The sequence below is a fragment of the Psammomys obesus genome, unplaced genomic scaffold (assembly GCF_907164565.1).
Source record: "Psammomys obesus unplaced genomic scaffold, mPsaObe1.curated_primary_1811, whole genome shotgun sequence".
NCBI classification, from domain to species: domain Eukaryota; kingdom Metazoa; phylum Chordata; class Mammalia; order Rodentia; family Muridae; genus Psammomys; species Psammomys obesus.
The window spans coordinates 11,954,431-11,973,240 of NW_026595981.1; the positions used below are offsets into that span (position 1 = coordinate 11,954,431).

Sequence of the window (18,810 nt, forward strand, 5' to 3'; positions counted from 1 at the left end):
CACACACACACACACACACACACACACACACACACACACACACACACCTGCCCCAAACTGTTCAGGGGATAAGTTTTTATTTTAATCCCAATGTGGAGATAAAAGGATGCTTCACAACAGGTGGCTATGATGTGCTTTCTGCACTAGCAGGCTGTGGTTTTACCAGATGCAGATAGTTTCATTGAGTGTGTGATTTGTGGAATTCTAGGAACTTTTCATATATAAATGCTAGGACCCCAGGGACGCGGTTGCTGTTGTTGGCTGGTTTGTGGTTGGATGCTCTGGTTCTGCTTGTCAAGTAGTTATTTGGAAAAGAAAGGAGAAGGAGAAATTAGATATCCTGATGTCAAAACTCCACTGATCAACTGGAAGTAATCTAATTGCTTTCCTCCTTTCCCTTCTATCCTTTTTTCTTTCCTATCTACTGTTAGGGGCTTGGAGAGGTAGAAGAGAAATAAAGGAACCCACAAAGTGGCCAAAGTGCTGGCTACATTTCTCCTCAATGTTTCTTATTAGTATATATTTGTTATACATAATTGGTTTCATTATGACATTTTCATGTTTACTGTATTACAGTTTAGATCACATTTATTTCCCCTTACCTTTTTTTTGAACCTTCTTTCTGTTACTCTCCTTCCTCTTCCTAATTAGCTCCTTTTTAATTTTTTGCTCATTTTAAGATTTTGATACAATTTTTATGTGTTTATTAGGAAGTTAAGGCTTTTCTGTACCTCTATGTTTTGTTTTTGAGACAGGGCTTCTCTGTGAAGTCCTGGCTATCCTTGAGCTCACTCTATAGACCAGGCTTCTCTTGAACTCATATATGCATCTGCCTCTGCCTCCTAAGTGCACAAGATTAAAGGTGTATATCACTCTAAATAAATATATAATTAAGCTAGGTAAGTCTATATATTTATTTGTTCTTTAAAAGAGGAACAGGAATGTTTTCCTGCTATTTTTATCTTTTTTAAAATTTTACTTACTCTCCTTATATCCTAATTGTAGCTTTCCTCCTCTCCCTCCAGTCCCACCCTTCCTTCCTCTTTGCCCTATCCCCCTCCCCTCCCCCTTCTTACTAATCCACCCCAACACATCAAGTCACATCAAGACTGAGCACATCCTCTTTTAATGGTGGCCTGGCAGGGCAGGCCCGCCAGGGGGAAGTGATCAAAAAGCAGGCAACAGATCCATGTTGGAGACAACCCCTGCTCCCTTTACTAGGTAACTTACATGAAAGCCACACCTTCCCATCAGGAACATATGCCTAGGGGACCTAGGTCTAGTTTATATATGGTCTTTGGTTGGTGCTTAAGTCTCCGCCCCCTGCTTACCTCCCCCTCCTGCCCAGGGCCCAGGTTAGTTGGCTCTGTTGGTCATCATATGGAGCTCCTGGCACCTCCAGGTCCTTATGTCCTTTTCCACACTCTTCCACAAGGCTCCCTGCACTCTGCCCAGTGTTTGGCTGTGAATCTCAGTATCTGTTGCTGAGAAAACTTTTCTGATGTTTTCCCCATGAATACTTACTAGGCAGTCTCCACTTAAAATAGTGATTCAGTGTTTAGTTGTGCCTTCTCATATATTAGCATCATTGGCTAGAATTAGATGCTGTTGCAGTTAACTATTAAATAGTGTTTTCTTGAGGATCCAAGATGGCGGTGACCAGCGCACACCATATCTGAGGGACAGAGGATGTGGAACTCCGAAATAGTGTTTTCTTACATTAGGTGTAAAATCTTAGATAAAACTGAATCGTTTCTATTTGATAGTTGGTTTGTGTTCACTCAGTGTTGAATCCCCTTGGGAAGGAATCTCACCTAGAGCTTGTGTAGTTTAGGTTAGCCTATGGGCATGCCTGTGGGGGAGTATCTTGTTTATGTTAGTTCAGATGGGAAGACCTGCCAGTTCTGGGTAACACCATTCTTTGGATTTGAGTTTTGGGCTGTATAAAGGAGAAGGTGATGTGAACACAAGCATGCATTTAAATTTTCTGTCTGCTTTTGAATTTGGATGTGATTACTTGCTTCTAATTTGTGCTTGACTTCCTAACAATAATGTATTGTAACCTGTCACATCTCCCTTCTTGTTGCTTTTTGCTTGTTAGTTTTCTGTTCCTGTAACTAGTACCTGAGATGATCAGTTTATGAAGAATCTGGTTCATAGGTGCAGTGGCACACGCCTGTAATCCCAGCAACTCGGGAAGGCGGAGGCAGTCAGATCTCTCTGAGTTTAAGGCCAGCCTGGTCTACAAAGCAAGTCCAGGACTGCCAAGACTACACAGAGAAACACTGTCCTGAAAAGCAAAAAAAAAAAAAAAAAATTAAGAGGTTTCAGTTGGTGGTAGATTAGCCCTATTATGGTAGAAGTGATTCACGAGGCAAAACTCATGGCCTAGATTTGGAAGAGTATGGTATCTAATGTCTTCTTCAAAGGTGTGCCCCAGTATCATGGATACCTTCTAATAATGCACTGAAGGGAACACCCTCCTACACTTAGGCCTTTGGGAGCACATCTCAGTTCTCAGGTATGGCAGTGGCTAACACAGGAAAGGCAGAGCGGAGGGTCTGGAAGATGTGAGAGAAATAAAGACTGCTTGCCTTGTGGTTCTTTCTTCAAAGGTGCTGTTACACATAGTCTACATGTGGGTTTCACTAAGTGGAATCATGCTTGACTCTAAGTAGCAGGTTCGTTTTTAATAAGTATTAAGAGGCCTCCACCCCCTTTGAGACACAGTTTCTCTGTATACTTTGGCCATTCTGGAACTCACTCTGTAGACCAGGCTGACCTGGAACTCACAAAGATTTATCTGCCTCTTCCTCTCAGTGCTGGGATTAAAGCCATGTACTGCCCAGCCTGTTAATAGGGTTTTTAAGAAAATATGAACAGCCAGGTTCTTTAGGGACTCATTTATTTGTTAATAGGATTTACTTTAATACTTTCTGTTTGCCATTTTGTTGATATGTGGAGTTTTGATTATAGACTATTTGACAAAGGTGAAGATATAATTTATTAGAAGATACAACCCTTTTGAGGCTAGTGAGGCAATTTTCGTTATTTAATCCAGTATATGAATTTTCCAAAGGGCAGGAAATATGAGGAACCTTGAGCGGTGGCCCATATCTGAATACTAGCACTAGAGAGTCTAAGGCAGGAGGACCACTGTGTTTTAGACCAGTTTCAACTGAGTGAGATTATGCCTCAAAACAGAAACAAAAAAATGAATTTTTAGAACTTAAAAAGAAAATGAGATTAAGAGCTGAGATAAGGGGAGAAAACATCCCAGTTCTTATATATTTCTGGAGCCTGACCTAGGCAAAGGATAGAAAATACTGTTTATCTTTTCTTTTTAAAATTTATTTATTTATGATGTGTACAATGTTCTGCCTGCATGTATACCTGCACACCAGACTGGGATACCAGATCTCATTATGGATGGTTGTGAGCCATCATGTGGTTGCTGGGAATTGAACTCAGGGCCTTTGGAAGAACAGCCAGAGCTCTTAACCTCTGAGCATCTCTCCAGCCCATTGTTTTTCTAATTATTATTGTATAGTTATCTTTATCTTTTTCCCAGCATGAAATCATCATATTTGCACTATAGTACTACAGTATTACAGTTTGTGGGTCATTTGGCAGCTCACTCTTGACATGCAGTGTGATCTTCAGAAAAATAGAGTTTGGGGCTCGAAAGATGGCTTAGTGGCTTAGAGGGTTTTCTGTTCTTCCAGAGGACCAGCCTTGATTCCTAGCACCCATGTGACAGCTCACAACCGTCTGTAACTCCTGTCTTAGGTGATCTAACACCCTCTTCTGACCTCTGCGAGCACCAGGCAAGCATGTGGTACACAGACAAACAGGCAGGCTAAACACCTATATACATAAAAGAAAAGAGAAAAACATAGTTTTAGTTAAGACAGCTGACATTTAGAGCCGTAAGTCATTATGATGTGTGAGTACATGTATGAATAGTGGATAATAGAATCTCAGAATTCATTTGAAGTGGTTCTTTTTTTTTGAGACAGTTACTCTGTGTAGCCTTGGCTAAAGTGGTTCTTAATCAAATGAGAATGGTAGAACTTATGTAATGCACAGATTCACTGTTTGGATTATTCTTCATGTGGAACTATTCTTTAAGGTTTCAGGTACGCTCACCAACATTTTTTCAAAAATGCCGGGATCAGCACTGGTACATTACTCAGTTGGAAGCTGCACAGACTGGTTATATTCAACAAATAAACAATCTTAAAGAGGTAAGCTCTCTGTTCAGCCTATTATGCTTTTGGCCTGATGCTTTTTGAGTTTGATTTTTGGCTATCCATTATAGGATTGTGGTAAAAACTTGATTGTCTTTTTCTTTACCCTTTGAGCCTGTACGTTCTGTATCACTCAATTGTATCATCACATTAGTTTAATTTAATAAAAGTCAGTGATACTAATTCTTAGGTGTGGTAACTTTATTTCAGGAGCTGTAGATAGTTGATACTTCTGTTGTGCAAAGTTGTGTGTAGTGCCATTCTGGTTTGACAATGTTATCTCAAACTAAATTGCCTTCTATAAGCTGTCTTGGGTTTAAAGATTCAAAAGTAGAATAATTGAAAGTTGCCACACTTTGAATTCTTGCTGTTGTTTATTGAGCACTATAATAAATAGGTTGTTCACAAATTTTGATTGTGTAATGGTGAAATTAGGTAAGAATTCTTTACTTCATGTGGAATTTGAATTGACTTTATGTTGTTACTGTGTGTATGTGTGTGTATGCGTGTGGGGGGGTGCTCATGCCACTGTGCACATTTGGAAGTCAAAGGACAACTTGTGGGAGGTGATTCTCTCCTACTATGTGGGTTCAGGGATTGAACTCAGTCAGGCCTGGTGGCAGTGCTCTTACTCATTGAGCCACCTTGCAGCTCCTCCAGATGGACTTTAGATGGAGTAGAAAGTTTGGCTTATGAAAGTGGTAGTAGATGAAGCACAAAAAATATGAATGAATATAGATTTAAAACTACTAATGCTGGACATGTAGCTCAGTAATTGAATGTTTACTTCATACTGGGTCCTCAGCACCATCAAACAAAACAGATCAAAACTGCCTATATTCTCTGTACAGTTCGTGAACTGTATAGTTTAGACTGCATATGTAAAAGGGTATTTATCTTTCTCATAGGCATAGTTCAGAAACAGGAGAGGAGAAAATGAGAAAATTAAAGAAATGATTTTTGTTTTATTTTGTTTTCTAACGACTTTTTATTTGTGTTTATAAGTGTTCTATTTGCATGTGTACCTGAATGACAGAAGAGGGCATCAGATGCCATTATACATGGTTTTGAGCCACCATGTGGGTGTTGAGAATTGAACTCAAGACCTGGAAGAACAGCCAGTGTTCTTAACCACTGAGCCATCTTTTCTGTCCAAAGACATGCTTTTTAAAAATCAGTCTGAGGAACATTTGGATCTACTTTTTTTCCTCTGTTTTTGAGATAGGTTTTTAGTGTGTAGTTCTGGCTGCCTTGGAACTCTCTGTATAGATCAGGCTGGCCTCAGGCTCACGGAGATCCAACTGTCCATCTCCTCAGTATTGGGAGTAAAGGAATCTAACACCATGCCAAGCTCCCCCTGAATGTTAGTATCAACAGGTGACAAAGGCTTAGCCTTCTGGAGAGCATGTGTGCAAGCATGTTCTCAGGTCCTGTATATCTCCTTCAGTGTGCATTGTACTGCTGACTCATGCAGGATGGACAAGGCACACATGTATGTGTCTTGCTTGTCTCCTCCAGGAGCCCACCTTCTGCTTATCCCCTGAGCTGTCTCTTCAACTCCAACATTATGCTGCTTTTTTTTTGTACTGTGAAGACCAGACTGCACATCCCTGGCTTCTATCTAGTTTATATCTAATTTTTAACTATAAACATCGTTTACTTTGTTACTGAGACACTTATTACACTTAATATTGATTTATACTGTTCTTATTTTAAAAGAGATTGACTATTGAGCTGTCCCGAAGTCAGAAATCAAGAGATCTGTCACCACCGGATAATCATCTTAGTCCTCAAAGTGATGATATTCCTGAGACACGAACTAAGAAGTCTGGGCCATGCTCTGACATGCTTCTGGAAGGTGGTCCTACTTCAGCTTCTATAAGAGAGACCAAAGAAGATGACGATGAGGAGGAGAAGATTCAGAATGAAGACTATCATGTAATTCTAGATTTTGATTGGTAATGTGTATGGTAGGGTCATAGTCTCCAGCATAAAGTAGAGGGGAAGCAATGTCCTCAAAATATTATCTGCTAGTTTTCATTATTAGTGTATACATTATTTGTAAATTTAATACTTAACACAACATTGCAAGTTATAGAAGGTCATTCTCTGATACTGTGACAAACAGTCTATAAACTGGATTGTGGAATTTAAAAATATCTCTCCCTTGCCCCCCTGGCTTTAAGATTTACTTTGTGAGGAGAAACCTTATTGGAAGCTGATGTGGGATATATGAATTATTCCTAGTTGCATTGAGGACCCAGCTCAGACTGATAACTAACTGTAAATCAGTAGTGATAATGGTTAGTGAGGTCAATGATGTTTCTCTAGAGTACTTAGCAGTGCAGGCACAGGATCAGAATATAGAACTCTGGTAGTGTCCTGGATGAGATGACCAACTGAGTACAAATGTTTGGGTGGTCCTTGCTAAATGTTATAGCTCTCAGGAAGCTGAGATGGGAAACTGCATGAGTCTTAAGACCAGCCTGGATTATATTATAAGACTGTTGACTCAAAATTCCAAAAAGGAATGCACCTTGTTGTTGCCTTGTAGCATGAGCTCTCAGATGGCGATCTGGATCTGGATCTTGTTGGTGAAGATGAAGCAAATCACTTGGACGGCAGCAGCTCCTCCGCTAGTTCCACAGCAACAAGCAACACAGAGGAAAATGATATTGATGAGGAGACCATGTGAGTCCCATGCTAACACTACGAAGTAGGATTATTAGAAACAGTAATAGCTAATTTATGTTAAGTATGAAAATATTCAGCACATTTTTTTAGATATAAAGTAGGTCTTCTAAGCTAAGCTAGGAGTTTTTGCTCTTGTTTTATTTCTTTATTCAGAAGAAGTATTTTTACTAGACAGGAGACATAGCACAAGGATTAAGAGCACTGACTGCTCTACCAAAGGATCTGGGTTCAGTTCCCAGCATCCACATGGCAGCCTGCAATCATCTGTAGCTCCAGTCTCAGGGTATCTGATGTTCACTTCTGGCTTCTGTGGGCATTATACAGTCATATATGTGAGCAAAACACTCATACACATTAGATACATAATTTATTTTTGTTTTTTGAGATAGGGTTTGTCTGTGAGACAGGATAGCTCTGGCTATCCTGGAACTCACTCTGTAGACCAGGCTGTCCTTGAGTTCAGAGATCTGTCTGCCTCTGCCTCTCAAGTGCTGAGATTAGAGGCTTGAGTGGCTTTTTAAAAATTTCCTTAATTTCACTTGATAGTAGGTCTGTAGAGTTCAATACACTTTTACACTAGGACTTGATCTTAAGATTTCTTTAAATACATGAAACTCATTTTCTTTTTCACTGCTTCAAATAGAGCTTTGTGGTTTAATTTAAAGTAGTTTAGAGCTGACTTTTAAAGAACAAATGGAAACCAGTACCCTGTTTTCTGAAGTTGTCTTAGTCACATAACAGTTACAGTGTCTGTGTGTGTCTGTGTGTGTTTAAGGCAAGGTCTAAAAGTAGCCTCACTAAAGTCATTGTGTAGCTAAGGATGACCTTTGTGTGCCTCCCAAATTTTGGCATACAGTCATGTGCCATCAGTCTTGACTTGATCTTTTTTCCTTAAATATTAAAATGTGAGGTGTTTTTGTTGTTGTTGTTTTGTTTTTGTTTTTTTCAGGGGGTTGTTTGGTTTTGGGATTTTCCTGCTATCATTAGAGTGTGGGTGCTCTAATCTTTGAGATGTTCTCACCATAGCCTAAGCTCACAAACTTGCCCTGTAACTGAGGATGAGAACTTTTGATCCTCCTTTCTCTGCCTCCTTAATCCTGCAACCACTGGGATTACAGCTGGGTCCATGTGGTTATAGAGATCAAACTCTAGGCTTCCTGAATGCTAGATAAGCACTGTACTAACTGAGCCACATGCCTGGCAACAGTGACAGCTCTTTATAAATGTGTAACTTCTTTTCTTGGACTGTTTTCTCAGATTTTCTGATGTAATAATTAAATATTGTTAGCTTAGTTTGAGGTTATTTAAAAGTTGTTTGAGCTGGGCTTGGTGGCAAACACCTTTAACCCCAGCACTCAGGCAGGCAGAGGCAGGCAGAGGCAGGCAGATCTCTTTGAGTTCGAGGCCAGCCTTGTCACAGAGCAAGTCTAGGACAGCCAAGGCTACACAGAGAAACCCTGTCTCAAAAAACAAACAAAAAAAGTTATTTGAACATTAAATGCATACTCAGGATTCTGACCAAGGTCTTTCATATTTTTTAGAGGGGAAAAAAAAAAAAAACTCATCGAAGTATGACAAGTACATTTTTTTAAAAAAATTTAAATTCATTGGAATGTGGTTTGTGAGTGTTCATACATACAACACTGTGCATGTAAAGTCAGAGGGCAACTTGGGAAACAGCTCTCTGTTTCTCTCCTGTGGGGCCTAAGGCTTGAACTCAGGTTATAAGGCTTGGTGGCATGTGCCATTTACCTGCTGAGCTGTCTTATTAATTATGAGTTATTGTGAACATGATGGCTTTTGTGTGTTCTCAGGTCTGGAGAAAATGACGTAGAATACAACAACATGGAACTGGAAGAGGGAGAACTCATGGAGGACGCAGCTGCGGCAGGGCCTCCAGGTACAGAGGCCAGCCTCCGAGATCCTCTTCCTTCTCTGATCACTTTGTTATGGGTTCAGGAATAGCTGCACACTGACCACACAGATTGATGGAAGTTTATTGACTGCAGAACAAAAACTGACCTTTCAGCGCCATAATCTGGCCTCGGGAGCCAGACTATGTCACTGGTCTGTTTCTAAGGCACATTTTTTTTTTTTTTTTTTTTAAATATACAAAAGAAACCTGGTAACCAAGTGTAGGAAGTGAGGCAGGGCAGCATTACATCATTTTGACTAGCTGAATATAATCGATTTTTTCCCAAGTGTATTGTGATGTATCTAGGTAGCTAGACAAAGCATTTTAGGGGAGCTCTTGGAGGCTTTCCAGCTTTCTGGAAGCAAGAAACAGAATGTTTCAATCTTTAACTCAAGCAAAACATGCATTTGTCATCTGTTGTTTTATTCTAAGCAGCAAATACTGAACTATTGAATTGTATCCTGGTCTTAGGCACATAGGCCTGAGAACTTGAATTCAGTTTCATCTTATGATCAAAATGGAGTCTTGAAGGCAAAATTGTTTCAGATATGCTAAGAACTGAAGTAGGTCTCACCGAAGGGGATGTAGAGGCAGGTTACAACAATTTAAAAGAATAGTAATAACTAATATTTACAAATGTCCCACTATACTAGGCACTTTGTGAAGCGCTTTTTGTGTATCATAATTATTTCTAAAATTCTGAGACAGATTTTAAAATCTCCATTAGTTATTCTGTTTCTTGACATGGGATCTCCTTATGTAGCCTGATTCTCCTGCCTTGGACTTTACAGAGGTGGAATTACAGACACAGACCACCATACCTGATAAAAATTTACTTTATTGCTGTAGCATCTGATGTATAGGTAAAGTAAGCAGCTTACCCTGTTTTTCACAGTTTAGCAAGTAAGGAGTAATCGGACCTTAAGGTTTATATGGATTCTAAGCTCATTTTACTCTTGACTCTGGAATGTGAGTTTTATTTGTATTAAGCTTTGGTTATAGAATGATCTAAATGGTCTCATTGGATCTAGGCTTACAAAGGATTTTTAGAGAGCTGATTTTTGAAATTATACAAACTCAGGTTTAGTCATTTGGTCCCATATTTAGTTGTTGTCTCAGATTTTCTTGGATCTGGTCCTTCACCCTTCCCAAATCACACTGTCACTTCTGAGAAGACTTTATGTATGTAACAGATGTTTTTGTTTGGTCTTTAGATCTGCTTGTGAAAATTGGCTAGAACATTTAAAAGCTGCCTTTTAGAATATCTCTTTGATCCTAGCTCTTGGAAGGCGGAGGCAGGAGGGTTAAGAAATTAAGGCCAACCTGAGCTACATTACAAGATCCTGTCTTTTTTTTTTTTTTTTTTTAACTAACTTTGTATTACTTTTAATTTACCGATCGTCCTCAGTTTTCTGCTGCAACTGAATAATAGTCTGAGTAATTTGTAAAGTTTTTATTTGACTCACAGTTACAAAGAAAAAGAAATGTAGGAGCAGGCAGTTACATTTGGTATATTCCTTCTTGCCAGCGGACACTCTAGATATAGTGCCGCTCAGGTCATCATACAACATCCTAGCTCAGGTTTTTCTCCTGATGCTGATAAAGCCAGGGTGTTCCAGCTGATTAGGATCCTACCATCTGGCCTAATCCAGTCTTAATTATCTGCCAAAGGTCCCACCTTCATATACCATAAAATATGTTTCTAGCTACTTAATAACTTAGATGGAGCTCAAATTTTGACATTAATTTTGGTGCCAAATATTCCAGCCATGGCATTCTGCCTGAAGCTTCTCCAAACTCCCAGCTTTCTTACTAGAACACCCAGGCCCTTGATGCCCTAGGCATAGGGCTGCACTGCTGTGAGCAGGGTGGGAATAAACCAACCCCCCTACCCCTGAATTGTAGGCAGTTTGACTGTGCTCACATATTAGCCAGTCCATCTCCTCTGTGCAGAGCATCTGTGACACTCACTGTGTAATCTAAGTCATGAATACCCTGTCATGGGCTGCTTACTCAGTAAGCTGGCTTTCTGGAGGCAAGTACCACTTCTTCCTCTGAAAATCTTCTAAGATTCCTTTCTCTGGTGACCCTGAGACTCTACCTCAGGACAACTGCCCACCTCTTGTTGCTAATAGATAATGGTGAGACAGAACAACAGAAAGCTAGCTATTCTAAAAGGGGAGAATATGTCAAAATACGTTAAAAGGAAGGAATAACCAACCCAAAACAATCTGAACCCAGCAGATCAAGCATTGGGCCTTTTATTATTGGGCGTGTGTGCTATGACTTGATTTCAGGACCTCACATTTTGTTGGACAGGAGTTCTAGTGCTGAGCTGGTTCCTAGCACATCAAATACTGAATCTTAAAGCTCAAAAAAATAAAATCCTCTGTGTGGATATGCCAAGGTATTCAGAATTCTGGAAAACTCTGCTCAAGTGGCTACACTCTCAGGTTGTATACAGGTGCCTGTGCTGCTATTCTGGGATGTCAAGAATAGCAGACTAGTTCCTGTGGCAAGTGTCTGTCTGTCCTTTCAGACACTTAATAGAGGCTGCCATACTTTCATAGGTTCTTTATTCTATGAGCCTACAGACCAGTCTCGTGCATACCACCAAGACTTACTTTCTGATGAGCTCTTCAGAGGACAACGTGAGCCACAGGTGGGTCTGTTGGAGCCACTCCAGGGAGCATCAACTTGGCAGCCCCTATTCTTTGAAACTGTTCTAATTTCTCAGCCCATTGTCTTGATTACTGTTTTTGATTACTAGCTACCTTTTCCATACTTGCTATTTGTAGCAAAGAATACCTCTGCTCTAATAATTTCTCCTTGGTACCTTTTTTACTCTTTAGGAGGACAGAATGTGATTTTCTTAGTCTTTATTCTTTGCTTCCATGTTGTTTGTTTGTTTGGTTTGTTTTGGTTTGTTTTTTCAAGACAGGGTTTCTTTGCGTAGCCCTGCCTGCCCTGGCACTTGATCTGTAGACGAGGCTGGCCTTGAACTCAGAGATCTTACCTGTCTCTGCTTCCTGGATGCTGGGATTCAAGGCATGTGCCAACTTCCATCTTAAATATAAATTCCAATTTTAAGTTATGCCCTTGTCCCTGAGTTATGCTCTTTGCAGTTAAGTTCACACACAGATCCTTCTGTTTACCCAGCTGTCATAGGTCATCCCTCTTAAACTTTTGTCTTCTATAAAGCAGTAGGCATAGTCGCATTTTTCTGAAGTTCGTTACTACTTCAAAACAATAATGCCTTTTTATTGACTTTCCAATAACACATTGCTGATGTTTTTTTTTTTCTTTTTTTTTTGGGGGGGGGTTGGGCAGCCCATCCTTTTACTAGCATTCCAGTCAATAACCACTCTCCCTATTTCACCAGGATTGCATGAAATGCTCTGTTTACAATACTCGGGCTTTTTCTAGCCAGTACCTTTAAAGTATTCCAGCCATTGCCCATTTCCTAGCTCCCAAGACACTTCTACATTTTCATTTTCATGTATTATTATGACCCCCAACCCCATTCTCAATATCTATTTTTTTTCTTTTGTTGTCGGTATAATGGGATGATCTGAAGCTAGGTGACTTACACAGAAAAATTTACTTACGTCAGTTTTGAAGCTCCAGGAACATGTGAAGTGTGTGTTTGTACCTGCAAGAGAAGCCAAAATACCAGGAGTAACCAGTATCAGCTTAATCCCATGATAACTCAGCCATTCTTGAGAGGTCTAATTCACTCTGGAATTAGACATTAATCATTCTTGGAATCAAGCCTCTAATGACCTAGTTATTTCTTAAAATTCCCAACACATCAGTAACTGTTAGACTAGAATCAGATTTCAACACAAATTTTTATAGGGACATTCGAACCATAGCACCCATGTTGTCTTAGTATGAACACTGGCATATTCTTTTACATGCTTAGATAAATAAAGGCATCTTTATCATTTACACTTCCAACCTAAGCCTTCTGTGTTTCAGTTTTGTTCATCCATACTTATATTACCTTTCCAGTCCCATCTCTAGCCTTTATCTTTCTCATGATTTTCATATTTTGTAGACTAATTATGACTAATCACCTCCCTAATGGAATAGTTACTTTACATTTGGTTATTGCCACTGCTGTGTGTTCTTCACTTCCTTTCCTTGGAGTTCTATGTTACCAAATTAAACTGGTTCCATCTTTAAGTAGTGCCTATGCTACTTTGTTATTGCCACTTTTTGCAGGTCCTAGGGGAGGCCTCTTGTTTCACAGCATCCTCTGATCAGGGTTCTTTGTAGTTGTTACTGCTCTGTTCACAATGTTTCCACACATCATGAATTGAGAATGAAGGTTTTTGTTTGTTTTTTCGTTTAATGAATATCTGACAATAGTATTTTTCCATTTAAAAAATCTACTAGATTTCAATTATAAAATAAAATCCAAATTCTTTAATCTAGACCACACATCCCTTTGTGTTCTGGTTCTTGTTAATTTCTTTTTTTATGTGAAAATATTTTATTTATTATATTATTATTTTTGTTCTTGAGACATGGTCTTTATTCATAGCCCTGGCTGTCCTGCAACTTGCTTTGTAGATCAGGCTGGCCTCAAACTTAGAAATTAGCCTGCCCCTCCCTGCCTCCTGATTGCTGGGGTTAAAGGTGTGTGCCACCACTGCCTGGCTTATTACTCTTTTACCTTTGAGGACAGAAGAGGCAGCAGATCCCCTGGGACTGCAGTTACTTCCCTGTCCTCTTGAGGAGCAGCATGAGCTCTTAACCATTGAGCCCTGTGCCCAGCGCTATCCTTCTACATCCTTAAGACTCAAGAGAAGCTTCTTTTAGACTCTAACATGTTCATAGTTCCCTCATTCCCTTTCCACATGTTCCACCCTTCTCCTGCTAGGTATAGTCAATGCTGCTGCTTCTTTTTAGTTTACATTTTCTTTTTTTCTCTTAGAGCCTTTAAAAAAAAAACTGTTTACCCGTTTTTTGCTTTCATAGTAACCTGGTAGACTGGGTGTTAACCACGTAATTGCTTATTTTGTCCACCTTCTTTTCTAGGTTGAAGCCAAAATTGTATTCTTCCTCCTTTTTATCTCTCCAGCACTTAACACAGTATCATAAAGGAACATTTAGCATTTTCAAATAAATGTTGATTACCAATTATAAAACTACTTTTATTGCCCATTTTTAAGATTTTTGACTAGTATAGGAAAAATTTAAAGACTGTTAGTATAAAGTGGATAATGAGTACACTGAATTAAGGGCTTGATTGTTTTAGTTCTGTCTTTCCATTTCTCTCTTAAGATACATAGTATGAAATTCTTATATATAACATTGATGCACATAGGATAAACATGTGGCCATAGACTTAAATTTATTGTTTTGTTCAAGTGTTTACTCACAGTATTTGCTCAGCATGTGCAAGGCTAGGTTTATACTTTTCTGTAAAATACTTTTACAGAAAAGTATTTACTGAAGTGGGGACTGCTATGTGGATTCCAAGTATTGGTTAAATGTCATCCATGGTTTTTCTTTTCTTTTTTCATTTATTTTTCTGTAGCTCTAAATATTCTAATATAATTTAGATACTTTAACCTAGATGTTGAAGGTGTAATACTGAACAAAGACCCTTATTTTTATTGTTAAACTGAAATCTATCTCATTGACAAACATTGTTGGATATAATGGCATATTTCTAGTTCCTGAAAAATAGAATGAGAAAGACTCCTGAACTTTATAACTAAAGGTGAATAGATAGAAGAAGAATAAGCTAATCTATGACAAGACACCTGCAAAATTCTAGCTCATTTTAGACAGACTCTTCCCTCAAAGAGGTGCAGTAAAGGTCTAAGTAAAGGCTATGTTGGGAAAATCTGGCCAGCAACACTTATGCTGAATGCATTTAGCATCATTTGTGATAAGATGTGCTGATGTGTAGAGAACATACCCATCTGCTTCTGTGGTTTTTAAATCAGAGAAGCCTTAACTGAAGAACATTGACAAAATTACTCAGATAAGGACAGCAATCACAAATCAGAGAAGCCTAATTTGATGTTCTGAATTAAACTCTTTGATGTTCTGGATTAAATTCTAGAAGAGATATTATGAACATGTGGGGGAAACCAATGATCTATTCAAAGAACAGGATTTAGTAACAGCATATCAGCATTGCTTCATTAGTTGTAATAAATGTATCATAGTAATGAAAGGTGTTAACAGAGAAATGAGTGTAAAATATATAGAAGCATTGTGTACCTCTTCTATAATTCAGACTTTTCTAAAAACTGGGGAAATGAATCATTGGGATTATATGGAGCATTTCCAAACCCTTGGGCCAGGCCCAGCTCAGTTCTTGACTAGCAAAACAGTAAAAGAAGAGAACCTGTTTGAAACACAGTGGAGGACACAGACTGGCACCTGAGGTTGTCTTCTGACCTCTGTTACCACGTGGCATATATACATGTATATTTACACACAAACATGCAGGCAAACATACACACATACACTTATACTTTAAATAACAAGAGACCCTATCTTTAAAAATAAAATTAAAAAGGTCATAGCAGTACAACATTTCCAGAGCAAATTGACATTGATCAGGTAATTACTCAATACATTTGTTCTTTTTTATGTGTTGGGTTTTTGTTGTTGTTGTTGTTGTTGCTTTATTTAGACAGTGTTTCATTACATGGCCTTGGGTAGCTGAGAGCTCAATATATAGAACAGTCTGGCCTTAAACTCACAGACGTCTACCTGCCTCTGCCTCCCAAGTGCTTGGATTAAACCTGGCCCTTGTTTGTTTATTTGTTGTTGTTGTTTTAGTTTTGGTTTTTGAAACAGTGTCTTTCTATGTAGACCAGCTTCAGCTGGTGTCTGTAACTCACTGTGTAGTGCAGACTGGCCTCAGAATCACAGATGTCCCTGTCTCTGCCTTCCCCATGCTGGGATTAAAGGTGTGTACCATCTCATTCAGCTCATTATGTAATTTTTTGAGCATCTTTAATGCATAGATAATTTTATTATTTACTCATCTATGTATTTACAGGATCTCACTTTGTAGCCTCAGGAACTGGTGTAGTCTATGCTGACCTTCATCTCACAGCAGTTCCTATGTTGCAGCCTCCTGAGAGCTGGGATTATAGGCATGAGCCACCACACCTGGCTGTTGAAAAGATTAATATTTCTCATCATATTTTGGAATTCTTCAGTTATTTCCTCAGATAATTCTTTGCAGTTTTTCTTCTTTTGTTAACTCAAGTTAATTTGTTGCTATACTTGAGGGATCCATGCATTTTTGAAACTCTGGTTTTTCTTTTTTGTTTTGTCTTTCTAGGAAATGCCAAATTAAACCTGTAGTAAGACACTACTGCACATTGGCTATAGTGGTTAATATTTATTTTTAATTTCTTCTTTTTTTTTTTCCTCCTTTCTTGAGCAGGGATTCATATAGCCTGGGTTGGTTTTTAACTTAAGTAGCCAAAGATGGCTTTGAAGTCCTGATCCTTTAACCTCTGCCTCTCAAGTGCTAGGATTATAGGCCTGTGTCACCACACCTAATATGGTTAGTAATTTAAAAACTGGCACTAATAAATGTTAAGCATGCAGAGACATTAAAACTCTTTTACTTCCTGCTTATGGGAGTAAAAGCTTTTCCTTGCCTTACCCCTGTCCTGAGTTTTGTATTTTACATACTTATGGTCTGAATGGTACTTTGGATGAGGTTGGCAATTGCTCCTGAATTCCCAGGTAGTAATAAGGCTGGTGCTCAGTTATTGTTCAGTGTTCATTGCTTGACAGTGTGGTTCCTTTGTGCTTTTCATTAGGAACATGATCTAAGACACAGGTCCGAAGGCAGGTATTCAACCGTTAATTGGGATTAAAAAAAATATACAGATGCATGCAATATGTTTCCTCTATATTTCTTTTGCAGGTAGTAGCCACAGCTATTTGGGTGCCAATAGCAGAATGTCAAGAAGAGCACATTTATGCTCTGCCGCTACCAGTAGCTTATTAGACATTGATCCTTTAATCTTAATACATTTATTGGATCTTAAGGACCGCAGCAGCATGGAAAATCTGTGGGGTTTACAGCCTCGCCCATCTGCTTCACTTTTGCAGCCCACAGGTAAAATAATAATCTGTCTTTTTTTCTTTGGTTCTCTGAAGAACTGTTGAATTTCTACCCACATACCTCATGTTAGTATTGGAACACAGTATATTTCTCTAATAGAATGATTTTTCACATGTCATGAGTAACTTTTTATCCTATTTACTTGGTATATATGTGTGTGTGCACACGTGTATGTGTTTGTGTGTAAACTCAGAATCATGTCATGCTAGGCGAGCTGTACCTACAGCCCTTCCCCTTCTTTTCCTCTGTCATTGCTCAAAAGTGTTATGTCAAAAACAAATTTTAAATGCCCTTTAAAAGGTTTTAGGGCTGTGACATGTAGCTCAGTTGTATAGTGATTGCCCACCACAGACACAGCAGAGAACAAAACGAAGTTCTAAATGGTTGTCTTTATGTTGTGTCTAACTGATAGAGAAGCACAGTTGGCTTTTTTTGTGAACGAATTCAGTTGTTTAGGCCTGCCTTTCAAGGGGAAATGTGTCTTAAGTTGAACATGGAAAAAATTTTCTTAAATAGTCATTATAGGAAAAAAATGCATACTGCTACTATTGTGGCACACCACTGTTACCTCAGCATCAAGACTGAGTCATGAGTATTTTTATGAGTTTGAGGTTAACCTATGCTACATAGTAAGTTCAAGTCCAACCTGGACTATATTGTGTGACCTGTTTCAAAAAAACAAAACAAGACATGGTGGCATAAGATTTTAACCTGGCAGTTAGGAGGCAGAGACAGGCCTATCTCTGTGAGGTCATGTCCAACCTGGTATACATAATGAGTTCCAGACCAACCAGAAAATACATAGTATGAGACCCTTTCTCACACATACAAAGAAAAGTCAAAACCTGAGAGACTGTATATTAATTTCCACAATATTATGTTAAAGTTATTTAAAAGAAAAATGCATTATTGTAGTAAGACAGAGATTTGTATAGTCCAGTCTAGGCCCTTTGAATCTGAGATAGAGATGTTCTATACAGACAGTGATTTATCATTAAAAGACCAGTTTTAGGAACTGCTGGTATAGCTCAGCAGTAATGTGCTTGCCTAACCTGTGCAAGGCCCTTCGTTACATCCTAACCCCCCAACTCTTGGTGTTGGGGAAGCATCATTTTTTTTGGAATGTTTTTTATAACATCATTTGTTGCCAAAGACTGGCCTTGACACACAGGTTAAACACCAGTGGGATGCAGGGTTGGCGAAAGAAGCCAAAGGCTGTTTGCCTCTGACTTCTCAGGGCCTGCACTGTTTGTGACTGGCAGAAAGCTCTAAACTCTCTTAATACTTAAGGACCAGTACTTCGTAACTTGCAACTCAGGGCCAAAAGCTAAGAAACTCTGAATTTCAATTCTTTAATAGCTGGAGCTGGTGGCACTGGCAGCTCTTTCTGCTGATCTCTTTGGGGGGGAAAAAACTATAAAACTCTCTTTAACTCTTTAATAGCTGGAGCTGATAGCTTCTGGCTATTTTCTCTGCTAATAACAGAGAGAAACTCAGAGGGAAAAGGAAAGAGGACAGAGCCAGAGCTGATTTCTTCTGGCATAGGCTGCCAATAGCGAATGAAAAGGGGAAAAAATACAACATCACATAGACATACACATACATACATATGTACATGCATACAGACAATCAGACACATATTTGATGGATGAGGCAAGCTCCAAGAGGCTCCAACAACTTCACACATACACAGACAGACAGACAGACAGATTTTGGATCAATGGAGAAAAATCTAAAGAGCAAGCTCCGAAAGTGCAGGCGCCAAGAGCCTTCAGTTATTGCCATACACACACACACACACACACACACACACACACACACACACACACACA

At 39.0% G+C, this 18,810-nt stretch overlaps 1 protein-coding gene across 2 annotated transcripts in view; it reads left to right on the forward strand.

The window, feature by feature from the left end:
- Trim37 (tripartite motif containing 37) overlaps positions 1 to 18,810 on the forward strand; it is a 126,473-nt gene that overhangs the window by 47,509 nt on the left and 60,154 nt on the right. For both annotated transcript variants that reach the window (XM_055620446.1, XM_055620447.1), the window contains exons 14-18: positions 4,133 to 4,247; positions 5,970 to 6,188; positions 6,805 to 6,941; positions 8,759 to 8,844; positions 16,778 to 16,972. In XM_055620446.1, coding sequence (XP_055476421.1) covers positions 4,133 to 4,247; positions 5,970 to 6,188; positions 6,805 to 6,941; positions 8,759 to 8,844; positions 16,778 to 16,972 — 752 coding nt within the window. The remainder of the gene's footprint in view (positions 1 to 4,132; positions 4,248 to 5,969; positions 6,189 to 6,804; positions 6,942 to 8,758; positions 8,845 to 16,777; positions 16,973 to 18,810) is intronic.